The sequence below is a fragment of the Balaenoptera physalus genome (genome assembly GCF_965194825.1).
Source record: "Balaenoptera physalus genome assembly, chromosome: 3".
Lineage (NCBI taxonomy): Eukaryota > Metazoa > Chordata > Mammalia > Artiodactyla > Balaenopteridae > Balaenoptera > Balaenoptera physalus.
In genome coordinates this window covers 165,548,670-165,575,437 of record NC_138890.1, presented here as the reverse complement: position 1 = coordinate 165,575,437, position 26,768 = coordinate 165,548,670, and the positions used below count along the sequence as shown (strand labels likewise).

The 26,768-nt window shown below is 43.3% G+C and overlaps 1 protein-coding gene across 6 annotated transcripts in view; it reads left to right on the top strand.

The window, feature by feature from the left end:
- The window catches only part of TRIO (trio Rho guanine nucleotide exchange factor), a 373,890-nt gene that overhangs the window by 166,362 nt on the left and 180,760 nt on the right, over window positions 1-26,768 (top strand). For all 6 annotated transcript variants that reach the window (XM_082458354.1, XM_082458353.1, XM_082458351.1 and 3 more), the window contains exons 8-9: window positions 13,003-13,134; window positions 23,927-24,157. In XM_082458354.1, coding sequence (XP_082314480.1) covers window positions 13,003-13,134; window positions 23,927-24,157 — 363 coding nt within the window. The remainder of the gene's footprint in view (window positions 1-13,002; window positions 13,135-23,926; window positions 24,158-26,768) is intronic.

The following is a 26,768-nucleotide window of genomic DNA, read 5'->3' as shown; positions in this document are numbered from 1 at the left end:
CTCTAACCATGGCAGGTTTCAGAATTGCAAATAAACCCGGAAGATTAATTGCTGCTCTGACCTACCTGAAAGTAATGTAGAAATGTGGGTGCCATGGGGTGTTTTCCCCCCAGTGTTTTATTATAAAAATTTTTAGACATGCAGCAAAGTTGAAAGAGCCTGAGGTGTTTTTATTTGGATGAAATAATGGCTGTCATTTATGGATTTGAAGGAAATGCAACTAGATTGAATACATTGCGGAACAGAATTTCGTGGGATCCTGCATGAGCTCTAACAGCGCTTGCAGTCCCTGCATATCAGTGGCCAGAGAAGATGCCAAACATGACCTTAGGGACAGAGTGGGCAGGTGAGAAAGGCCGGCATCTCTCACGGGCCCGGACTGAGGCGGTGTGGCCTGCACCCGGCAACCAAAATGTGCGGACGGGACCGACCGTACGTTGGCTTCCGAAAATGTTTCCTTACCCTCAAGTGCAGGTGTAATGTGTATCTTCCCCTCCACTGACATTCAGAGGCATGGAAGAAGATCACACCTCCTAAGCAGTTTTCCTCTTCCCAGGAGAGGGATCTCCAAATAGGTTAACTTTGTTCCCTTTTTAAATGCTCTGTCTTCTAGTTATGCTTCAGCTGTTCTCATACACTCAGTAGGGAAAGGACCAGAACCTGGACATCATAAATAAGGTTTCCATCACAGCCACCCCTTTGACCCTCATCCAGTTCTCATTAAGAATTTAAATCTGATTACGGTGACAGAGGGCTCAACTCTGTGACCCTGTGGTTAATGGTGTCACTGAAGGAAGCAGCCTTCCCGGAAGGATGGCAGCTGGGCTTTGGAGGGGTGTGTGCTGCGTGCCCAGCCTGCCCCTCTGTCTCTGTGGGCGCTCTTCTGTTGGTGTTCGTTTGTGGGTTTTCTTGTCTTTTTTTTTGATTTTTGAATTTTATTTTATTTATTTTTTTAAACAGCAGGTTCTTATTAGTCACAAATTTTATACACATCAGTGTAAACATGTCAATCCCAATCTCCCAATTCATCTCCCCCACCCCCCACTTTCCCCCCTTGGTGTCCATATGTTTGTTCTCTACATCTGTGTCTCAATTTCTGCCCTGCAAACTGGTTCATCTGTACCATTTTTCTAGATTCCACATATATGCGTTAATATACAATATTTGTTTTCCTCTTTCTGACTTACTTCACTCTGTATGACAGTCTCTAGATCCATCCACGTCTCAACAAATGACCCAATTTCGTTCCTTTTTATGTCTGAGTAATATTCCATTGTATATATGTACCACATTTTTCTTTATCCATTCGTCTGTCGATGGGCATTTAGGTTGGTTCCATGACCTGGCCATTGTAAATAGTGCTGCAATGAACATTGGGGTGCATGGGTCTTTTTGAATTATGGTTTTCTCTGGGTATATGCCCAGTAGTGGGATTGCTGGATCATATGGTAATTCTATTTTTAGTTGTTTAAGGAACCCCCATACTGTTCTCCATAGTGGCTCTATCAATTTACATTCCCACCAACGGTGCAAGAGGGTTCCCTTTTCTCCACACCCTCTCCAGCATTTGTTGTTTGTACATTTTCTGATGATACCCATTCTAACTGGTGTGAGGTGATACCTCATTGTACTTTTGATTTGCATTTCTCTAATAATTAGTGATGTTGAGCATCTTTTCATGTGCTTCTTGGCCATCTGTATGTCTTCTTTGGAGAAATGTCTATTTAGGTCTTCTGCCCATTTTTGGATTGAGTTGTTTGTTTCTTTAATATTGAGCTGCATGAGCTGTTTATATATTTTGGAGATTAATCCTTTGACCCTTGATTTGTTTGCAAATATCTTCTCCCATTCTGAGGGTTGTCTTTTCATCTTGTTTATGGTTTCCTTTGCTGTGTGAAAGCTTTTGAGTTTCATTAGGTCCCATTTGTTTATTTTTGTTTTTATTTCCATTACTCTAGGAGGTGGATCAAAAAAGATCTTGCTGTGATTTATGTCAAAGAGTGTTCTTCTTATGTTTTCCTCTAAGGGTTTTATAGTGTCCGGTCTTACATTTAGGTCTCATATGCATTTTGAGTTTATTTTTGTGTATGGTGTTAGGGAGTGTTCTAATTTCATTCTTTTACATGTAGCTGTCCAGTTTCCCCAGCACCACTTATTAAAGAGACTGTCTTTTCTCCATTGTATATCCTGCCTCCTTTGTCATAGATTAGTTGACCATGGTGCGTGGGTTTATCTCTGGGCTTTCTATCTTGTTCCATTGATCTATGTTTCTGTTTTTGTGCCAGTACCATATTGTCTTGATTACTGTAGCTTTGTAGTATAGTCTGAAGTCAGGGAGTCTGATTCCTCCAGTTCCGTTTTTTTCCCTCAAGACTGCTTTGGCTATTCAGGGTCTTTTCTGTCTTGCATACAAATTATAAGATTTTTTGTTCTAGTTCCGTAAAAAATGCCATCGGTAATTTGATAGGGATTGCACTGAATCTGTAGATTGCTTTGGGTAGTAGAGTCATTTTCACAATATTGATTCTTCCAATCCAAGAACATGGTATATCTTTCCATCTGTTGGTATTATCTTTAATTTCTTTCATCAGTGTCTTACACTTTTCTGCATGCAGGTCTTTTGTCTCCCTAGGTAGGTTTATTCCTAGATATTTTATTCTTTTTGTTGCAATGGCAAATGAGAGTGTTTCCCTAATTTCTCTTTCAGATTTTTCATCATTAGTGTGTAGGAATGCAAGAGATTTCTGTGCATTAATTTTGTATCCTGCAACTTTACCAAATTCATTGATTAGCTCTAGTCGTTTTCTGGTGGCATCTTTAGGATTCTCTATGTATAGTATCATGTCATCTGCAAACAGTGACAGTTTTACTTCTTCTTTTCCAATTTGGATTCCTTTTATTTCTTTTTCTTCTCTGATTGCCATGGCTAGGACTTCCAAAACTATGTTGAATAATAGTGGTGAGAGTGGACATCCTTGTCTTGTTCCTGATCTTAGAGGAAATGCTTTCAGTTTTTCACCATTGAGAATGATGTTTGCTGTGGGTTTGTCGTATATAGCCTTTATTATGTTGAGGTAGGTTCCCTCTGTGCCCACTTTCTGGAGAGTTTTTATCCTAAATGGGTGTTGAATTTTGTCAAAAGCTTTTTCTGCATCTATTGAGATGATCATATGGTTTTTATTCTTTAATTTGTTAATATGGTGTATCTCATTGATTGATTTGCGTATATTGAAGAATCCTCGCATCCCTGGGATGAATCCCACTTGATCGTGGTGTATGATCCTTTTAATGTGTTGTTGGATTCTGTTTGCTAGTATTTTGTTGAGGATTTTTGCATCTATATTCATCAGTGATATTGGTCTGTAATTTTCTTTTTTTGTAGTATCTTTGTCTGGTTTTGGTATCAGGGTGATGGTGGCCTCATAGAATGAGTTTGCAAGTGCTCCTTCCTCCTCAATTTTTTGGAAGAATTTGAGAAGGATGGGTTTTAGCTCTTCTCTAAATGTTTGATAGAATTCACCTGTGAAGCCATCTGGTCCTGGACTTTTGTTTGTTGGAAGGTTTTTAATCAGTTTCAATTTCATTACTGTGATTGGTCTGTTCGTATTTTCTATTTCTTCCTGGTTCAGTCTTGGAAGGTTATACCTTTCTAAGAATTTGTCCATTTCTTCCAGTTGTCCATTTTATTGGCATAGAGTTGCTTGTAGTAGTCTCTTAGGATGATTTGTATTTCTGCAGTGTCTGTTGTACCTTCTCCTTTTTCATTTCTAATTTTATTGATTTGAGTCCTCTCTCTCTTTTTCTTGATGAGTGTGGCCAATGGTTTATCAATTTTGTTTATCTTCTCAAAGAACCAGCTTTTACTTTTATTGATCTTTGCTATTGTTTTCTTTGTTTCTATTTCATTTATTTCTGCTCTGATCTTTATGATTTCTTCCCTCCTGCTAACTTTGGGTTTTGTTTGTTCTTCTTTCTCTAGTTCCTTTAGGTGTAAGGTTAGATTGTTTATTTGAGATGTTTCCTGTTTCTTGAGGTATGCTTGTATAGCTATAAACTTCCCTCTTAGAACTGCTTTTGCTGCCTCCCATAGGTTTTTTTTTTTTTTTTAATGTTAAACCTCACTTTACTAGAGTTAGTTTCTTGACACATTAACTCATTTTTATTATAGGAGAGGGAAAATGAATCTCAGTTGGCTTACAAGCTAGGAGATCACTTTGAATTCTGCATTTCTTAACTGCAAACAGATATAGCACTGGCACAAAAAAAGTAGTTTTAAGCTTGTTTGCATAGTTCTTTTTTTTTAGAATAAACATAAAGCATTTATTTTTTACTTTATAGGAACTCCACAAGTTAAGGTCCCATTGTTCTTTTGCTGTGATTGTTGTTACTATTGATGTTGCTGTTTTCTGTCTTTGCTGGTTCTTTCTAATCTACCATTTGTCATTATTGGCATATGATGATCTCATGGTCACAAGATGGCTGCTATAAAACCAAGTATCATATTCTCACAAAACAAGGAGGAAGCAGAAAAAGAGTCCAAATGGTCATTTTCCTAATGCATATTTATCTTTTTTCAGAGAAAAATATCATTCTCATAAGCACAATAACAGCCTTCCCCTAATTACTCATTTGCCAAAACAGATTGATATGACCATTCATAAGACAATTCATGGCAAAGAGGGATATGATAATGACTGTCTTAGCCTAACAAGGATTTATCCACTAAAGCTGAATGCTTCACTCCTCAAAAAAATCATAAAGTTCTATGAGCAAGGAAGAAGTACTAAGTGACTGTTAAGTAAACCATCAGAGTTGTTTGTCCAGGACCATATGATTCTTTTTTTCCATTGGAAATGGAATTCATTGCCTCCCATAGGTTTTTGATCATCGTGTTTTCATTGTCATTTGTGTCTAGGTAATTTTTTATTTCTTCTTTGATTTCTTCATTGATCTCTTGGCTATTTAGTAACATATTGTTTAGCCTCCATGTGTTTGTGTTTTTTACGTTTTTTTCCCTGTAGTTCATTTCTAATCTCATTGCGTTGTGGTCAGAAAAGATGCTTGATATGATTTCAGTTTTCTTAAATTTACTGAGGCTTGATTTGTGACCCAACATGTGATCTATCCTGGAGAATGTTCCATGTGCACTTGAGAAGAAAGTGTAACCTGCTGTTTTTGGATGGAATATCCTATAAATATCAATTAAGTCCATCATGTTTAATGTATCATTTGCAGCTTGTGTTTCCTTATTTATTTTCATTTTGGATGATCTGTCAATTGGTGTAAGTGAGGTGTTATTCCCCCACTATTATTGTGTTACTGTCAATTTCCTCTTTTATAGCTGTTAGCATTTGCCTTATGTATTGAGGTGCTCCTGTGTTGGGTGCATATATATTTATAATTGTTATATCTTCTTCTTGGATTGATCCCTTGATCATTATGTAGTGTCCTTCCTTGTCTCTTGTAACATTCTTTATTTTAAGGTCTATTTTATCTGATATGAGTATAGCTACTCCAGCTTTCTTTTGATTTCCATTTGCATGGAATATCTTTTTCTATCCCCTCACTTTCAGTGTGTATGTGTCCCTAGGTCTGAAGTGGGTCTCTTGTAGACAGCATATATATGGGTCTTGTTTTTGTATCCATTCAGCAAGCCTGTGTCTTTTGGTTGGAGCATTTAATCCATTCACGTTTAAGGTAATTATCGATATGTATGTTCCTATCACCATTTTCTTAATTGTTTTGGGTTTCTTTTTGTAGGTCCTTTTCTTCTCTTGTGTTTCCCACTTAGAGAAGTTCCTTTAGCATTTGTTGTAGAGCTGGTTTGGTGGTGCTGAATTCTCTTAGCTTTTGCTTGTCTGTAAAGCTTTTGATTTCTCCATCGAATGAATGAGATCCTTGCCGGGTAGCGTAATCTTGGTTGTAGGTTCCTCCGTTTCATCACTTTAAGTATATCATGCCACTCCCTTCTGGCTTGTAGGGTTTCTGCTGAGAAATCAGCTGTTAACTGTATGTGAGTTCCCTTCTATGTTATTTGTTGTTTTTCCCTTGCTGCTTTCAGTAATTTTTCTTTGTCTTTAATTTTTGCCAATTTGATTACTGTGTGTCTTGGCATGTTTCTCCTTGGGTTTATCCTGTATGGGACTCTCTGCGCTTCCTGGACTTGGGTGGCGATTTCCTTTCCCATGTTAAGGAAGTTTTCGACTATAATGTCTTCAAATATTTTCTCGGGTCCTTTCTCTTCTCCTTTGGGGTCCCCTATAATGCGAATGTTGTTGCGTTTAATGTTGTCCCAGAGGTCTCTAAGGCTGTCTTCATTTCTTTTCATTGTTTATTCTGTTCTGCAGCAGTGAATTCCACCATTCTATCTTCCAGGTCACTTATCCGTTCTTCTGCCTCAGTTATTCTGCTGTTGATTCCTTCTAGTGTAGTTTTCATTTCAGTTATTGTATTGTTCATCTCTGTTTGTTTGTTCTTTAATTCCTCTAGATCTTTGTTAAACATTTCTTGCATCTTCTCGATCTTTGCCTCCATTCTTTTTCCGATGGATCATCTCCACTATCATCATTCTGAATTCTTTTTCTGGAAGGTTGCCTATCTCTACTTCATTTAGTTGTTTTTCTGGGGGTTTATCTTGTTCCTTCATCTGGTACATAGCCCTCTGCCTTTTCATCTTGTCTATCTTTCTGTGAATGTGGTTTTTGTTCCACAGGCTGCAGGATTGTAGTTCTTCTTGCTTCTGCTGTCTGCCTTCTGGTGGATGAGGCTATCTTAGAGGCTTGTGCGAGTTTCCTGATGGGAGGGACTGGTGGTGGGTAGAGCTGACTTGCTCTGGTGTGGCAGAGCTCAGTAAAACTTTAATCTGCTTGACTGCTGATGGGTGGGGCTGGGTTCCTTCCCTGTTGGTTGTTTGGCCTGAGGCAACCCAACACTGGAGACTACCTGGGCTCTTTGGTGGGGCTAATGGTGGACTCTGGGAGGGCTCACGCCAAGGAGTACTTCCCAGAACTTCTGCTGCAAGTGTCCTTGTCCCTGCCAGTGTCCTTGGCCACAGCCTCCCCCCGCCTCTGCAGGAGAGCCTCCAACACTAGCAGGTAGGTCTAGTCTCCCCTGGGGCCACTGCTCCTTCCCCTGGGTCCCGATGCGCACATTACTTTGTTTGTGCCCTCCAAGAGTGGAGTCTCTGTTTTCCCCAGTCCTGTCGAAGTCCTGCAATCAAATCCCAGTAGCCTTCAAAGTCTGATTCTGTAGGAATTCCTCCTCCCGTTGCCGGACCCCCAGGTTGGGAAGCCTGACGTGGGGCTCAGAACGTTCACTCCAGTGGGTGGATTTCTGTGGTATAAGCGTTCTCCAGTCTGTGAGTCACCCACCCAGCGTTTATGGGATTTGATTTTACTGTGATTGCGCCCCTCCTACCGTCTCATTGTGGCTTCTCCTTTGTCTTTGGACGTGGGGTATCTTATTTGGTGAGTTCCAGTGTCTTCCTGTCAATGATTGTCCAGCAGCTAGTTGTGATTCTGGTGTTCTCGAAAGAGGGAGTGAGAGCACGTCCTTCTACTCCTCCGTCTTGGTTCAGGGCCTTTATAAAGACTGAAACCCAGTCTTGTATTAGCTCAGTCCTTTTAGAATCCAGTCATTCCCTTACAATTTCTTCATCCTTTGGAGGTGTTTTCTCCTTTTTCTTCCTTTCCAGGTATTTGCTTTGAGTGAGAGGCCAACAATTTCAGCAGTTATAATCTCTTCACATCTTACTCATGTTTGTTTGTGGTTTTATAAACACAAATCTTGGGGTTAAAACTAGATGAGAATGACGTTTCGTAGACTGTGCTTCCAGAGATGTCTCGGCCACTCATTCTCTCCCAGCCTCGTCCCCAGTGAGGGTGTGTACAGGATCAGAATGTCAGTTTGCAGAAATGGAGACATGACCACAAGGTTACTGATTTCACCAGTAGACAGTGTCTACGGCTCCGGCCTCCACTTTGTTTGGTCATGTGTTATATCCCTTTATATTAAGAAGCTTCATAGCAAACTTGCTAGAATTACCTTTTTATAAATCAAAGAATTAAAGTGACTTGATTTTACTATGCCTTAAAATCTCCAATTTTCACTATTTAAAAAAACTATTAGAGCTGCACTGTCCAGTATGTTAGCCAGTCACCACATGTGGCTATTGAAATTACTTAAATAAAATTTATTAATAAAATAATTTAAAAATAGAATTAGGGACTTCCCTGGTGGTGCAGTGGTTAAGAATCCACCTGCCAGTGCAGGGGACACGGGTTCGAGCCATGGTCCAGGAAGCTCCCACATGCTGTGGAGCAACTAAGCCTGTGTGCCACAACTACTGAGCCTGCGAGCCACAACTACTGAGCCCATGTGCCACAACTACTAAAGCCCACCCGCCTAGAGCCCGTGCTCCGCAACAAAGAGAAGCCACCGCAATGAGAAGCCCACGCACCGCAACGAAGACCCAACAGAGCCAAAAATAAATACATAAATAAATAAATTTATAAAAAATAAAGAATTAAACTTCACCTCCTTAGTCACAGTATCCACATTTCAGATGCTCAGTAGCAGCGTGTGGCTGGTGGCTGGTGGCCTTAGCAGCACAGATGGGCGTTTCCATCACTGCAGAAGTTCTGTCAGTGCTGATAGTGGTTTACCTTCAGAGTGAGCCATAAATCTGATCACCTCGTTTTATCCATGACTGTAAGGGCCTCTATAATCAGATAATAGCCAAAAACAAAGTAACCAGGACTTGTATAGCTCTTTGAAATTTACAAAGCCCTTTAATACAAAATCCCATTTCATCCTTAGATCAGCCCAGTGAAGGACATGGGACTGATGGTGTTAATGTCCTTACATTCCGTTTGGGGAGTGATTTGCCCAAGCTGGGACTTTCTTCAAGGTCTAGGAGAGTCTTTTGCTCCTGACGTGACAGCACAGTGTTTCACAAACAAAGCACTTAGATTTATTTTCTTATAAAGTTTCACGTTCCATAAAAAATTTTAGAAGTAACATTTACTTTGAATGTATCATAGTTATCATCTGGATAATTTTATCATATGTCTGGGTTGAAATTTAGAGGAAAATATTACAAATACTGAGTCAGTATTCCCTTTTGAGTTTTTAAGGCAAGTAATACACATGTAATTTTTCCCATTTTAATGTCATTTCACTTTATTAAAAGCATAGGTCTAATTCTTGGCTTGTAGTAAAACAAAAACAAGATTCTCAATGTAGTAGAAAGGGATTAGAAATATATATCTGTATACATGAAAGAAAAAGATACTAATGAAAACAGGTGGAAGGTACTTAGAGTGATGATCGGCATATTTTGGTTCAGATTGAACCTGTCTTCTCCAGGTTACTCTTTTGGAGCCATCAGACCTGGTTTCACAAGTAGAAAATGCATGATCCCTCCTGTGACTTTGCTGGGCCGAGAAGGGAGCCCATCTCCCTTAAAGGAACTAGGAGAGTGAGTGTGTTTATTAATACTCAGGGAGTAGAAATGATGAAAGAAAAAGAAAAATTAGGGTAACATCTCCTAGGAATGAAAGCAGAAAATGAGGAAATTAGAAATAAGAAAGGAAACTCTGAAGTTTGAATTCATATATGTATTATATGTATGAAATTCAACCAGTCTTAATTTTTCCAGAGAGGAGAAAATCCCCCTAAATAAGGATTTTAAGCGTTTACCTTTTAGGAAGTTTCTTTCCCTTTGTCCCCTGAATCGGTGTAACCACCTGTGCTCAGCTGATGCTCCTGGTGGGCGTGAAGTTCACCAGGTTGGGTGATCCCAGCAAATTGGAAGCCCCTGCTCTCAGCAGATGGACAGCAGTGGAATAAATGCTTCTGAAAATAAGTTTGCTAATTAATTATCCCGGCTCTCCTTTTTTTTTTATTTTTTAAATTTTATTTATTTGTTTATTTATGGCTGTGTTGGGTCTTCGTTTCTGTGCGAGGGCTTTCTCTGGTTGCGGCGAGCGGGGGCCACTCTTCATCGCGGTGCGCGGGCCTCTCACTATCGTGGCCCGCCCTGTTGCGGAGCACAGGCTCCAGACGCGCAGGCTCAGTAGTTGTGGCTCACGGGCCCAATCGCTCCGCGGCATGTGGGATCCTCCCAGACCAGGGCTCGAACCCGTGTCCCCTGCATTGGCAGGCAGACTCTCAACCACTGCGCCACCAGGGAAGCCCCCCGGCTCTCCTTTTAAAGCTTTTGTATTAATCCCTCTTCCCTTGTCTGCCTGCCTCACTTTCGCAAACCGGTCACCTTCTACTCGGCAGCCCTGAAGTGACCATTCTGCTGAGCATCACAATCCCCAGCTCTGAAGCCGGTTCCTCGTTTGAATCCAGAGAAGCACTGAATTCCCTTGCACTCTCCTGCCTCTACCCCCAGGCTGGCCAGACACATTTTGGTCCACATTTGAGCATTTAAAGCATCAGAGACTCAACTGGTGCTCTGATCTCGCTAGAGTACAGCGGCCACTTTCTGTTGTCCTTCAGGAAGTGTCAGGCTCTATGCTGGACATTCCCCTGGTGTTCCAAGCCCAAAACATATGTGTCAGGATGGTAAGAGAGGTGTGTGCGTGTGTGTGTAGGGGGTGTGTAGTAAAGTGGTCGGATAGGTTTCTAAGCAAACACACCAGCGTCCCTCCCCCTCCCATATTCACAGGGCACATTATATTAATAGGCTCTAGGAGGTTCTATTCTATAGGTACCTGTTGAACTTGGACAGCAAACCTGATTCTGGGATGCTTTTTCTTTGTGGAATGCCTGTTAACATCCTCTTCCTTGGCTCTCCAGATAGGGATTGCTGCTCTGGCTCCGATCTCTTTCGGGTGTGGAGCCTTTCAGAAAGCATTCAGGGACTGGAGCTTGCCCTTTAGAGTCTAAGGTTGCCATCTCATAAATAAAAGACAAAAATTGCGCTTGTGCAAAAGTCCCTGTAAAACCGTGGCCAGGTTTATTTCTGTCTTTGGGGTATTTTAATCGAGTGACTTTAGATGTGCAGAGTCCTTGTTCCACAGGATTCCTGTGTTACAAGCTATTCTGCCCTATGTTTTTAGAACTGGGCTATGTTTCTGCAGGTCAATATAATCAATACTGCTCCGGATACTTTAAGAAGTTATAAGGAAGTTAAGTAGCTACAGGCATACATAAAACTGCTCGAATGTTCCTCTTTACCGATAGCTTCAAAAACTGGGGCTGAATATATTTTAGTGGTCTTTTTGGTACAGTAATATATTAGTCTGACACTTCTGCTTATTGTGAAGTGTTGTGTAACCAAAACTTGTTTTCACCTTGTTACATCAGAAGCATTTTATCCTCTCCTTAAGAATATGTTCACCTCTGCTTTGTTTTGGGTGTTTTGTAGTGGCCATTGTGCAGGAGCAATTGATTGCTGACTTGACCTGGTGATTTATTAATGTTGATGGTTAACCTCAGTCAATTTCGTATTTGAAAAAGGTTTACAGTAATTTAAGAGTCAGCGTTAAATGCAGTAATGGAAGAAGATGGAGTGAAATAGAGATCAAGAATGCTTATAATTATCAACTTGACCTAATTGGCATTTGTAGAACACTCCATCCAAGAAATACTTAGAAATATGCCTAAGTAGTCATAAGTGTATTCATGCAGAGAGGGAGAGGTATAAAGAATTTTATTACTACCTCCATTGCCATGGTGATGTTAGGAGGGACTGTAGAGGAGGGCACTGAGGACCTTCCCCTGGGCCTGCATCAGTTTAGTCATGTTTGAAGCCATCAGAAACCACGTGCTATCAGATGACACTTAATGCCCCGGGAATTAGTTTCGAGCCCTAGGATTTGCATACAGGTGTTTTTTTGAGCCAATACGTTAATAATAAAGGGATTTTTATAAACAATTATTATTCAGGTGACTTGTCTATTTTAAGTTCCTAAAAATGTCATAAGTACCTGGGAGGTTATTCTCATATATATTTTAAGAGAATTATAGCACGTTTCTTATCTGGCAGGTCAGTTACCCTGTTTTAAATAGTCACCCTCTGCATTCCTTGATAAGTAGAAAGACGGCGAGGAACGAGAGTAAAAGAGGTGAAACCCAGGGAAATATGTCGATGTCTCTTTGGCTTAATTGATGTAGCGTCTTTACTTGGGCCTTCTGCTGCTTGCCTGTGGTGCTTAACCGCGACGGATGCTGATAGGGTCTCCCTAGGAAATTTGGCAGTGATTTCTCAGCCATTGATGAGTCCTGGGATGTGGTGGTGGCAGTGGAGAAGACAGGGTAGGTAGCAGCAGCGACCCAGGACGGCAGCCTGCAGCCCAGGCTCTCCTCGTTTACGTGCCAAGTGGGAAGAGCCCAGTGATTCCGCAGCCTCCCTTCCATTCAGTGGGCACAGCTGAGGCGTTTCGGCCCCGTTCGCTTGGTCTCCTTTGAGTCCTGTGTGTATTTGCTTTTGGAAAGGTAGACAAATGGACCCCCTGCTCTTCCTAATGATAGGCAGATGATTTCAGGAATCTTCCGTTGCCGTTTTAATGTAAGAGGAAAGCAGGAGGGCTGGGCTACGGCTCCAGGCGTAGCAGGAGGCTGAGGGGGGCAGGTGGACGAGGCACCTGTGCTTCCCATGGCTAGCAGCGCGGAGCAGTTGGAAACACGGATTCTCACGCGCAACGGGAGAGTGAACCAGGATGCCCCAGACCGCTAATGCAGGGCAGAGGTGCTCCCAGGGGCGACTGCAGAGCCACCCGAGGCTGTCATTTCAAATGCAGCTTCCTGGGCCCAGCCCCAGTTCTGCCAGAGCCTAAGCTGGGGGAGGGGGAGGGGGGCGCAGAGTCCAGGAATCTGGTTTGAGAACTCACGTCAATGCCATTTGAGATGGAGGCTCAACCGTGCTCTGTTCTTAGACACTCTCTCAACCACGCTTATTTCAAAACCACGTGAAAAAATAGCTACTTCTCAATATCATTTGCTATTGGTAGACATAATCCTTTTTTTTTTTTTTTTTAAATACCATCCCAGTATATGAGCAACGTGGACTCGTGGTGCAAAGCCTGTGGTGAGGTGGACCTTCCCTCCGAGCTGCAGGACCTGGAGGATGCCATTCATCATCACCAGGGAATATACGAGCACATCACCCTTGCTTACTCTGAGGTGAGTGGTCAGATCTACTTCAGCTGTAAAGCAACACCATTTTTGTGTCATAGCACTGAAAGTTGAAAAAATCAAATTTTTGGCTAGTCTAGAAGAAACTTACAAGTTTCGAGCTGAACTGCAGTTTCATTGTAACTTTTGAACTGGAGTTGGGGGTGAGGGCTAGTGAGTAAAGCAGGACGAGCAGAGAGCAACCTCTTCATGGCCCTGTGACGTTTGTGGATTTTCTTTAGAGTGCTTAGATTGTCAGCTGCTAAAATAAATGAAATTGTAATCTTCTTGACTACATGTATTTAGGAAATGGTATTTTGTGTGCTGTTAAGTCTAGTCAAATTCAATCTACTATTCCTGAATGAAACTTTCTAGAAAAGAGGGAAACCTGATGTACCTCATGTTCTGGATTTCAAAGCATAGACAGTTTTTTCAAGTGTGTAAAGCCACTTGCTGTTCTAGGAATCTAAGTGGAGTGTTTCCTTTATTAGTTCAAATTAATTATTTAACGTATCCCTGCTTTATTTTCCGCCACCTTCTGCGCCAGGCTTTGTTGTAAGGACGTTGTGTGATCGCTTGTTTCATGCCTGCAGCTCTGGGGCAGGGACTCATGCTAACCCGGTGTTAACGAGTGAGGAAAGCGCGGTGCGGAGGTCAGGTGACTTGTGCCTGGTTAACAGCTCGCAGGAGGTGCAGTGGGGCCCGAACCCAGGCAGGCTGCCTGTGTGTTCTCAGCCACTACTGTGCTAGATGCGGTGACAGCGACAAATACACGTAGGTCCGGGCAGGTCACTCTTGTCCACGTCGTGGTCATCTGGCCCTTCCGACCAGTCTGCCTTTATGATACTGGTTAAGTTCCTGGAGGTGAGTGGGGGGTGGGTAGGAGTTCTGTGCGTGCTTGCTTTCAGCGTCTGTGGTGAGCATCTGTAATACTATATGCTCATAGGAAAGATTACCGTGAGACTCCAGTAAGAAAATGTTTCAAACCACCTGACAGAGGGCTGAGCATGGAGTAGATGTCTAGGAAGTACAGTCAGCCCTCTGTAGCCGCAGGTCTGCGTTCTGGATGTGCGGGGCCACCTGTTCTACGCTGTTGTATAAAAGAGACTTGAGCATCCACTGATTTTGGTATCCATGGGGGGGTCCTAGAACCATTCCCCCTTGTTACCAAGGGATGACTATATTTAAATCCAGATCTTCCTTGATTTGAGCCACATCCACACCTGTCAAAGTTGTTCGGCCATTTGATTTTCAGTCTGACACGTCCTGCTTCACCAAACAGCTGTCATTCTCGTGCCCTTGGGCCTAGGTCTCCTGACCCCACCATGTCCGCGGGTGAATTAAATGAACGTGTGATGCGCTACAATATTTGCTTCACAGTGTGGTCCAGTCTCCTGCCCGTGAAAGTTGATATCTACGTGTTTGTTTCTCTGAATACTTAACATGATCCCTCTTTAACACTCTTTTATGTTGTCATGCAATTAAAAAATAGTCAACTCTGTATTATGTTTTTTAATTTTGCATCAGGTGGTTTATAAGCTAATTTGGTTATCTAGTTTATTAGAAACTGTATAAATAAGTGATAGCTTTTTTAATAGTAGAAGTGAAAGTTGAACAGATCTGTAGTTTTTTAATCACACTGATTCATGAGGAATGTGTGAGTTCCAAAGAGCAGTAAGTTCTTCCCCCGGTGTACCATCTCCATGCATCGTCTGATTTTGACCTGTAATATAGAAAATGGGTGAATGACCCTGTTATCCCTGGTATAACTAGGCCTTCACCCATCTTCTTATTAACGATTTTCTTGGGAGCAGCTTCTCAGTTGCACTGGTGGGTTCCAGATCGCTGTGGGATTGAACAGGTCACACACAAGGTGGTTGGCAGAACTGGGCTACAGTCTTCCCCTACAGGACTTACCTCGACTCAGCCTGACCTGACCGGTGTCATCCCCTGGCCTGGTGGCCAGTCAGCCTGCCCGCTGCCCCTTGGCACTTCTAGCAAAGAACAGAATTCTCTCACCGTTTCCACTGCCTTCTATAAAAATGGGGCATCTTAACGTGGGAACTTAGGTTTACCTGTGGTGTGGTTTCATTAGATTTTAAATTGGTACTAATAATTTTAAATGATTTGATGGCAAGCAGACAGCTTCCCAGGCTTAAACCACAATTTTTAGCCTAAGAACATGTTTGCAACTGAGCTGTAAACTCAAGGAGACAGTGGTTGGAACTAGATGAACAGAAAAGACTTTCAGTAGAAGAGAATGAATTGAAGAGAAACTCAGTAGAAGAGAAATTTTTTTTCCTTGTAAATAATTTAAATTTGGAGGTAGTTTCAGGCTGCAGAAAAGTGTTAGAACAAGGAGCTCCCGCATTGCCTTGACCAGATTGCCCGGTGGTTTGCGCTGCCCTCTCCCGCCGCCTCTCTCCAGCCCTCACATCGGCACTGACACAACACGACCATCCTGCCCACGGGCCATCCGTATTTCCCCCCTGTCCCAGCTACGTCTCTTTCTCTTTTCCGGCCCGGCAGCATGCGGTATGTTAGCGGACGCGTCTCACCGGCCTCCTTCATGCTGGAACATTCTTTAGTCTTTCTCTGCCTGTGTCTTAGACAGTCTTAGAGTTCAGGCCTTTCCTTCTGTAGGATGACCCTCAACCTCCCACCCATGCAGTTTTCTTGGGGAGCTGACTGGGCCGAGTGTCAGAGCAGGGGCACAGGATGCTGACCCCCTCCCACAACTGACAGTGTTAACCTTGACCACCTGGTGAGGTTGGCGGCGTCTGTAAGGTTTCTCCAGCGTAAAATCACCCTTTAAAAATTAGTCTCGGTTGAGCGTGTTGTGGAGAGAGGTAGTGACGTAACACGATGTCTGTGCCTCCTCAGACTTCTCACGGCCTCAGCGTCCCTGGTGCCTCCTGCCCACGACAGCGCCGCTGTGATGCCATCGGGCGGTGGGGACCTATTTCCGTCATTCCTTCTATATTCATTAGGTGACCTTCTGCTAGAGGAAGGACTTTATTTCCTTTCTTCCCCATTTTTTAATTTATTTATTATTTCAGTATGAATCTATGAAATCCTATTATATTCCATGGGTTAAAATCCAGTACTCTGTTTTGTCGCCTAAATTGTCCATGTTCGGACAGTGGGACTATCTAGGCCTCATGTTTCTGTGTTTTTCTGATCTGTCCTTATCGTCATTTGAGCATTACTCTCTAGCATAACAGGATGTTCCCAGGCTCATCTTGTTCTTTTCCTGCCTCATCCCCGAGGTGAGGCGTCTCACCCAGAGCTTCTGGTTCCTTGTAGTGTTGCATGGTATTGAGAAACAAGACCTGGCTGCTCGAGAGTGCTCACTTGCTTGCGGGCTGTCAGTGCTTCTAGGCCGTTTGAGCAGAGTCGGGAAGCATGTGAATGTAGATACCCACCACCCACCCACCCACCCACCCATCCATCCATCCATCCATCCATGCATGCATGCATGCATGCATGCACATACATCTACAGCTATTGCTGTGTCTGTGTCTGTCTCTGTTTTAAAACCGCACATGTTCCTACTGACACTTCCGTCTCTAATCCAGTACCAGCCTTTCCCTTTCTGTTTATAAATCCCCTTTCAGATGGCGAGAAACCTGACTCCCTTTATCCTCGGTATATTAACTTATTTGTTCGGTAAGTGCGTTTGCTCCGTCTTCCCAGTCTCCCCCGTTCCCCCGGCCTCTGATCACCCCCAGTGCCCACTCCCTTAGGAAGCCCAGCACGGGGTCACCGTGGCACCTCCACCCCTCACTGCTGCAGACCCTGGGTACCAGTTCCTCCATGCTAGGAGGGGAGGGGGAAGGGGGATGGGAAAGCAAGGATCACTCTTGTCTTTTCAGTGATTTTTTCTTTTCCTAAATCAGTGGTTTTCTAACCTGAGCCTGCTGGTTATAAGTGCGGCTTCTCGTACTCCACCCCCAGAGATAGTGAATCTCCATCTTCAGTGGGTTTCCTAAGAGATCCAGGGACTCTGATGCAGATGCTTTACAGCCCACACGCTGAGAAATATTCCCTGCCTGGCTCTCAAGAGCTGCCGGCCTGCCCAGGAGGCACTCATCCCACAGAAATTTATTGCACCCCGCCATGGGCACAGGTCACTTAGGAGGAGGAATATTGGTAAGCAGGGCTTTTGCTTCCTTTTTCTTTCACCTACTTTTCCTTTCCTTTCCTTCCCTCCTCCCTCTCTGTCTCCCTCCTTCCCTCCTCCTTCCTTCCTTCCACAATTTTTTTCTTTAAATAGTTACCTACAGCTTCTAGTCTCCGATGACAAAAGTTTGCCGTGGAAACTTTCCCAGCACTTTTTTTCCCCCCAAGACACAAACACCTGCTTTTCTGTGCTTTAATTAGACCTGTCCCATGTTCCCGTTTGTGTTGTAGCAACAGGAGCCTGCCCGTGCCTCGTCAACATGTGCTTGCTTCAGCTTGCCAGGTTTGGGGCTAATGCTGTCTGATGTAGTTGATCGCAGGAGAGTGAAGCAGTACAGACATCTGGGATAAGCTGTAGTTGTAGAAACAGCACAGAGAGTAGTCATTTTCAACATTTTATTTTAAGCAGACTTATCAACTACTTTCTCAGCAAGCTAAATTCATAAAAGTGATTTTTATCTCAGTACAGTATGCCCGTGCCATCTGTAACCCTAACCCCCGCCATCTGGATTGTGACGTGAGCCTGTGTACCGAGCGTCCAGCCACCTGCCCATGGTCTTCGCCGCAGCAGTCACAGGCGGGGGTCCTAGGAGCAGAGGAGGTGAAATGCCACGTCCACCGTGGCCCGCCCTGATCCAGTGTGACTTCAGGGTTTAGTTTCTGCATCAGTTTCTCAATTTAACAAACGTTAAAATGTCAGCTTAACAATTTAACACATTTCTCAATTTAACTTACTGCACACTTCAGCAGGACCTTGTAGAAGTGACTGATAGGCTGCCTGAAGAGCTGGTTGAGCTCCTTTTTCAAGGAGCTGTACAAGTGGGTGATGGCACGATGAGGGTTATTAGCTTAAAAGAGAAGCAAACAGAAAAATGAGTCACCTCGATAGTAAACATCCTAAAATCCTGTCTGTGGTGGGTGACGGCCCGCCTGCCTGGCTGTAGAGCAGCTTCTACAGAGCGGTTATTTCAAAGCCTCATTAAGTATTGCAGCACCGCTGTAGATGTGCAGGTGCCGTAGTCAGTGTTGGGCACAGCATCAGAGCCAACAGACCATCCGGGGGTCTCTCTCTGCTCCCCCAAACTTCAGGCCTTGCAAGGGCTTGAGATATAGGAGCAACAGAGGTCAAGCCCACGTGGAATCTGTAGGACATGCGTGTTCTGTGCATACAGTTGACTTAACTGGCTGGGCTGTGCCAGCCGGGTCCTCGTCTGGGTCCTGTTTTGGTTTTCCCTTTCTGAAGATCCCGGGTAGAGGTGTCAGCGAGCCAAACATGGTTAGGTTGATCTGGTTTTGAGTAAGAAATCTAATAGCTGGAAGAAATGGAAATAGGCTTTCAGAACTCCATCCTAAGAGCTTTGCCTGAAGACAACCATCTCAGCGGGGAGTCCCAGCCTCTAAAGGCAAGGATGTTGGGTGGCCTCCCTGGGGTGTGGGAAGCCAGCACGCAGCCCTTCAGAAGGTCACTGGCCAGTGTTAGTGGCAGCAGCTTCTCTGCGGAGCCACCTTAAGACAGGCTTGCGCTCCTGACTCAAAGACAGAGTGTTCATCTCTTTGGCTGCAAAATAAGCTGCAGAATAAGCTGGATGCTCACATGCTCCCATTCATCACTCTTCCCTGCTTTCCTAGAACCTGGGCTTGGGAATAACTTCGTGAGACTTGGAGAGGGTAGTGGGGCCCTGAAACATTCTCAGGCTCAGCCGGGAGGGCTGCGCTGCAGGCTGTGATGAGCCCCGCCCTGCGAAGGAAGCAGAGCGGGTGATGCTGGTTTGAGTCAACGCATAAAAGATTTGAAGAAGGACCACCATTCTTTACGACATGCTGAGTGTAGTCATTTCTAGCCGTGCCTTTATGCAGTTCATGTATTTTGCCTACATGGGTCATATCTTGGGAATACTGTCCGAGCACTGTTAGATCTGATATACCACCACATTTGGATCTAACTGACCTTTCACAGGTCATACTTGGTCCTTGGGTGGTGGTTTTTTGCCACCTTGAGCAATAATCTCCAGGTACTGGTCTCTTTCTGTAGATCGGAGCAACATTCTGTGTGTGAGTGAAGAGTATTCCTGCTGGAGGCTCTGAGCTCTAATCTGATCTAGTGGGAAATGTAGAGACATAAGTACCAAAATAAGAACGGGCGAGCCTCTGTGGGGTTTGGCAGAACATTTTGTAGGGTGGTACACAGGAATCCAAGTTACAGATCTTATGTGAAGTTTTGATTAAAAGTAAATAATCAAGAACCAGACCATTGTTCTTGATTTTAAACAGTTAAGTTTCCTCTTAAATATTAGGAACGAACATACCTATGATACGGTAAAATTTTAAACTTCAACCCCTTTTTTTCCTTTTTTGCATTTTTCTTAACTCATTTAGGTATTAGAGTGTATTAGTTCATATATTTATAAAATGTTACTCTTTGTAAAATGTTACTTCCACTGCCTTTCAAGTCCCTGAGTGCTGTATTCCAAGAGGAACAAAGAGCAGAATGTGAAAAAATGGCCCAATTCGATGTTTTCAGAAATTACAGCAGATAAGTCCTGCTTTTTGATAGTAAAGGTGGATTTCCTTTTTTTTTACAGCTGTGGTCTCTTTGTGGGACAGGGTTTGACTGCCTGAAAGCTAAAAACACGTTTTTAGACAAAACATATAACTTAAGTAAATTAATTCACTTGGTTCTATAGTTAAGAAATTCAGAACTATATCACATACCATAAACTTATATATATTCATTGTTTTAGTACTTAAATTATATATGAATAATTTGCTATTTTCAGTTTTTTATTTCATTAGTTTTCTGCTGGTTATTCTGTACCATGTAAAAATCCTTATTTTTATACAATAGAACAGTCCTCTTTATAAAATTCTAACATATTTTCCCCTATATAGTACTACTGTACTTATAAAGACAAAGACATTTTGCTAAAATTTACTAAAATTTATACATGGTATTCTTCATGTGCTTAAAAAATACCTTTTAAGTTGACAAATTTGTGAATGCTACACTGAAATAGAGTAGAACTATTTCTGAAAGCTTTATTGGAGAATTGCTACATATGAACACACATTTGGAGTTCCGTGGGGTCTAGTTTTGGTGCAACAGGTGTCCTCTTGACTGGGATTTTTTTCTAGCCGCTTCTGCTGGCCCACTCTCTACCCACAAGTGACACTACCAGCAGGGGCACCAACAGAGACAGTTTAATCCCTGCTGAGGGGTACCCAGAGGGCAGAGCTTTGCTTAATGTGTTCCCTTATATTAAGGTGATTGTGTGTTCACGTACTCAGTCATTCCCTCCCGCCCCTCCACCATGAGCAGGCATGTTGTTCTAAAGCCAGTAATAATATCTGCTCTCGAGCTCTGTCAGACAGTTGCAAAGACACCCAAGAAAGATTAGTTGGAATATCCTCTCTCGGATTATTTATTTATTCTCAGTAGTAGAATATTAATGGTGTCACATGGATGCCTTTGGAAACTTGGTGAGGGCTGGGAACCCATTTGTCATTTTGTATTGTGGTTTAAGATCCAAAACAACGGCTTAAGATAGAGGTTTACTTTTTACCAGTGGGATAGTCCCAGGGCTTGCGTCCCAGGGCTGGTATGGTAGCTCTGTTAGTAAGAGGATCTCTGAATCCTTTTGTCTTTTTGCTTTGCCTCTTTTAGCAGGTGGGCTACCATCCTTAAGGTTGCCTCAAGGTCATCAGTAGCTGCTGAAGCTCCAGCCATCTTCACCAAGTTATTGGCAGCAGGGAGGAGAAAGAGGCAAGGGGGGAACGAGCATACTCAGCCTCCTAGGCAGCTTTCCTGGAAGCCCCATTCAGCATTTTTTACCTCTGTTACGTTAGCCACTCCTACTTGGAAGCAAGTCTAGGAAATGCAGGTTTATAGCTGGAGTATTGCTGTTCCTGACTGTGGGGTTTGGCTATCAAGGGAGGGGCAAGTGGACTTTGGGGAAGCAGCTCTCAGTTTCTGCCACACCTTCTGATCTATATCCTTCTGGCACATGTTCACCAAGTCATATGCTCTGGTGTATGTTTCCTGACTTACGCATATTATAAGGAGTAAAACTCAGAGGAAATATTTATAAGGAATTCTTTCTAGGCTCTGTACAAATGCGAAATGTGTAACTTGGAGTATTGGTCCTCAGTCCTAAGAAATGCTGCACCCCCATTGTTTAACTCAAATTTTAGGGTACCTGCTCAAATAAAATGTATGGGTAATTATTTTCAGAAAAAATTTATGTTTGTATATATAAATTACTTATATGCTACAATATGAATGAGAGACAAAAGAAAGTGATTTATGATAAAATGTGTTTCAGTCTATAAATGCCTAAGTACATGCAAAATGGAGGAGAAAAAAATTAGATATTCAGGTGCTTGCCATATATATAAAACCATTGTGAATATGGCAACTACAAATGCAGACTGGACATGTGTTATATTAATACTTGTGACTCAAATACTGTGAATGGTATTATTGTGCTGGTATTTTAAAACAATAAGCAACTCTTGTAAAGTTTCAAAGAAGACCAAGCACTGCCTTCCTTTGATTAACATGGTTAACTGCATTCCTGGAAAAATCAGTGTATATTGGAGTAGGTGAAAAAAAGAAAAAGAAAAAAAAAAACCTTCATGTTTATATGTCAAATAGAGCCTAACTCAGATTATTACAAAAAGCAGGATGATTTTGAGGTAATATCCTGCCTCTGTGAATCTGTCGCAATAAATCCCTTCCCCCAAGTCAGTCACTGTGCCTCCCCTCCCCCAAATCATTGTATCAAAAGTGCCCACGCAAGTTTCAATGACTCCTGGGGGCAACTCCCTGCTTTGGAAGGCTTGCATTTCCTCTGTTCTTGTTTGTACACGTGCCTGACACAACTGCTGCGGTTCAGTTGGTTCCTTTTTTTCCCCTGTTCTCTTTGGTTATGTCAGCTTGGTTTGTTTCTGCCTCAGTTTTTATAACTTGATGTGTTAGATCAATTTTAATCGACAAAGACTGGTAGCCAGCCTTCATAAGGAATAGTCAGCACTTCCAGCAAAGGTCTCCGATTCAGGTATTAGGAAACAAACATGTTGCATTCCAGCAAGATTTAAAGTTGTAAGAGGATTAAAGGAAGAGATTAGAAAATTCCACAGGCCTCTCATTTGCCACCACTTTTTGGTTGCTAAAGGCTTCCTTTGGCCTGTCCCAGTCACCCAGTGCCCCCCTCTCCTCTGTCCTAAGGGTTTGCCCCTGAACCCTGTCTGCGTCTGTTAACAAGCCTCCCTTTCGGGACTTCCCTGGTGGCACAGTGGTTAAGAATCCGCCTGCCAATGCAGGGGACACGGGTTTGAGCCCTGGTCTGGGAAGATCCCACATGCCGCGGAGCAGCTAAGCCCGTGCGCCACAACTACTGAGCCTGCGCTCTAGAGCCCGCAAGCCACAACTACTGAGCCACATGCCACAACTACTGAAGCCCACGCGCCTAGAGCCCGTGCTCCACGGCAGTAGAAGCCACTGCAATGAGAAGCCTGCACACCGCAACGAAGAGTAGCCCCCGCTCGCCACAACTAGAGGAAGCCTGTGCGCAGCAACGAAGACCCAACGCAGCCAAAAATAAATAAATTAATAAATTTATTTAAAAAAAAACAAGGCTCCGTCTCGCTCCTCCTTCCCGTGGAAACCCAAGGAGGCTTTCAGGTTCGGGAGAGTCTGAGCAGAAGGGTCACGGTGGTGAGGACTGGCTTAGGAGACGCCCTGCATCACACACACAGCCCGGCTACGTTATGCGCATCTCATCCTTCTTTTTGTCCGATCTGATCATATAGTTCCTACCACATCGGGCGTAGTCATTCACAAGTTTACATGTAAAAAATACATAATGCTTTTCTTTCCATATTCTACCCTCATCTTTTCTTACTTTTTTTGGTTTAGTCTGATTGCTTTCATTTAATTGTACTTTGATAGTTAACTGCTGTAATACAGCACTGAAATCTCCTTTAAGAAATGATGGCATTTTAATTAAAATTGCTTCTTCTAAGTTAATGAACCAAATAAAATGGCACTTTTTAATTTTCTTTTTTATTTTGCGAGGTAAAATTGCTATCCAACTGTGTCAGAAAGTGAAAGTACATATTCTTTGCCTGGTGCTAGATTATTGATTTCTTTTTAAGTGAGGTTTCAGATTCAGCATTAAAATTTTGCTCCATTGTGATTGTTGTATTCTCACTAACATAACTCAAGAAAAGTATGACTTTTAAATTTTAATTTGCAGATATCCCAGCAATGAAATTTTATGTCAGCCCGTATGTCATTTAAGGCAGAATACCATGTTTATTTATTAAGACTAGCATCTACTACAGTGTTTCGTGATGATGAATCTTCTTTTAAGTCCGTGTTTTACCATATTTGGTTTTGTGATGTGATTGAAGTAACTGATGGATTTGTTTTCAATTTTATTTTGTTCTTCATATAACATGCCTTTGAATGAAACTGTGGTTTATGTCTGTGTGTGTGTGAGCATGTGTCTGTGCAAGTGTGCGCACACGCACTGAGGACAGGTTCTGCAGCATGGCCTGGGCAAAGCCTCGGGTCTGGAATAGTTGCTGGTGTATAATCGCTCGTCTGTCCTGCCGGCAGGTGAGCCAGGACGGGAAGTCACTCCTTGACAAGCTCCAGCGGCCCCTGACTCCGGGCAGCTCCGATTCCCTCACGGCCTCCGCCAACTACTCCAAGGCCGTGCACCACGTTCTCGACGTCATCCACGAGGTGCTGCACCACCAGCGGCAGCTCGAGAACATCTGGCAGCACCGCAAGGTCCGGCTCCACCAGAGGCTGCAGCTGTGCGTTTTCCAGCAGGATGTTCAGCAGGTGAGTTTCGTGGAGCCCCTGTCCTCATGGGGGTGACTTGTGCTGAGCTGAGAGCGTAGGTGAGTGTATCGTCATAGGGGGCCTGTCTGTGCTGATGAAAATAAGCTAGGCCAGATGGGAGAGAGAAACACACACAGACACGCACGCACACACCACACACACATGTGCACGTCTTCTTTCTTACCATGAGTGAAAGCGGCGCTTCGAGAATGTGTTCAGGCTGCTGCCTGCCACGAGCTAATGGGCCTGGAACACAGGAGATGATGCAGCGCCTAACCCGGAGCCCCTCTGTTTTGTTCTTGAAACAGGTCATCCTTAGTTATGTTTATTTGTGAGAATGATTTCCTCTGGTGCTTATACCGAGGTGCTGGTACAGTTTAAGATTTGTCTGCTCTCCAGTTATTTAATAATAAGCTAATCATGCTTCTCTCCCCATTTGGTGGATAGTACAGTCCGAGGGGCACAGGGGGGCTTAATAAATAGTCGTCCGATTAATGAAAAATGGGCTTTTACAGTCATTCATTTCTAAGCAGTTGACATCTTTGTTGTTGTTACAAAAGTAAGAGTAAGCCCAGTCCCGATACCATTTATTTCCTTGTTATGAAATACGGAAGATTGTCCTGCTTCCAGGGTTTTGAGGATTAACGCTGTGGGAGCTTATGAAATATGATATAGCTTTAGTAATAAATGAGATAAAAGTTGTGTCTTTGCCCTAAAACAGAGGAGAAAGCAAGGGTGTGGATGAGGTGTCAGTCTGGATGAGGAATTCTGGGAGTGCAGGGAAGCCCGTGGCATCCAGGGGAGTTGGCGTGAAGCCACAGTGATGGGTCGGGAACAGAGCCTATGTCCCCTCCCTGGGTGTCCCAGAGTCCGGGAGCATTGCTTAGACAGGTAGAGGCTCAGACTGCGCTCTGCCGAGTATCACCTGCCGCTGAGGGGGTTGTCTGCCGCGTGGACGGAGGCGTGGAAGTCGTGCCGTGTCCTGACGACACGTAGGTCCTCCATATGCACTGATCATCATTCTTCTAGTAATGGGAATCTGGTGAGTTCCAGATCCTTTTAATTGCTCTATAATTTTTAATTTTCACATAGTATGCTTTGATTTTACTGATGGTTTCTGAGTTCTCTGAAGGTTGCACGTACAAAGCGCCATAGGAATAATCATTTTGATACTGTGCACGCATCTTTACGATGTTGTTTTTGTCGAAGAAGGTAATTGCCAGGGAAAGAAGATGGAGGAGTCAAGGTCTAGAAGTTACTGTGAGAGCTGAAATTGTGAGGTTGAAAGCACCAATATCAGTTTTTCTTAATTGTCCAAAAACTGTCACAAAGTGTGGAATGTTAATAGCTTAAATGTAATTATTAAAGGATTTCCCCCCCTACCTCCGTATCCCTTGGATCAGCTGTTCATTACGTGTCCACGGGCCAGCACACTTTCTGGACTTGGGTCTGGAGCAGCAGCTGGGCCCCCCCTTTTCTCCCCCCAGCTCTCACGGCTCCTTGGGGCGCCCAGTCACATAAGAATAAGCCACTGGGCTGCTCACGTCAGAAGAGGAAGCCTTTGGGAGCAAGCTGATGAGAAAATCATCTAGTTTGGTGCCCCGTACTTACTGTGCTTGCATTTGAAAACAGCAAACATTAATTTTTATAGGTAGAAAGGTAATTTTGATAATTACGAGGCCAGTTCTTTAAGCTGTTAATTTTTTTTCTCAAGAGCCAGAACGGGGTTGGATGTCGGCAGGAGAGAGTGTTTTGCAGTCTATGGCCCTATTAGCATTCTGAAGAAATAATAATTGCTGTTTAAGGGAAACACTTTGTCGACTAAATGATCGGGAATGGTTTGGACTCATTATGCAAACGGGAAACTGCTCTGTCAGCTTGTGAAGCCAGGAGCGAAGTTGATAAGATTAAGCAAAGCAAACACTTTGCTTAGGAGGAGTCCTTAGGATGTCAGAACTGAAACTGTGTTTCTGAAACTCAAGAAATTAATCACACACAGGGAAAAATTTTGCCATCTTGAGCATAAAGGAGGAAAGGTAAGCTGAGGATAAGTGAGGAAAAGAAAATAATACTTTAGAAAGATGTTGTCAGCAGAAGATAAATTTGTAAAGACAAAAACAATCAAACTCCACAGAAACATAATAAGCCAATTAGAGATACCACAAGTGGTTTTTGTTTGGCTGCTTTGGGTCGTGAAAAGGCATCTGTAAATACTGAGGAAAAAGAAAAGCAGCTTACCACAAAAGAGGTAAGGATGATGGCATTCTTGTGAAGACAGCCCTCCAAGAAGAGTATATGCTTGTCTGTGGAAAAATACTTGAAAGAAAAGATGTGAGACCATTAATAGCGCGTGCCCTTGAGGAAGGGAGGGCTGGGGGGATGGCACGGGGGATTTCATTTTTAAGACGCGTAATTTTGGTTTAGCGGTTAGTGGTTTTTTTCATAACAAGCAAAGGCAATTTCGTAATTTCTGGATGGACAGTGGTTTGGATAGGAGTCAGGCGCTGTGGGGTAGGGGGTGTGAAGCTGCCGTCCCAGAGCACTGAGCACGGGTCCAAATCAAAGGTTGGGGGGCGCGGGTGGTAGGAAGACTTGCTGAAGACTTGCCCAA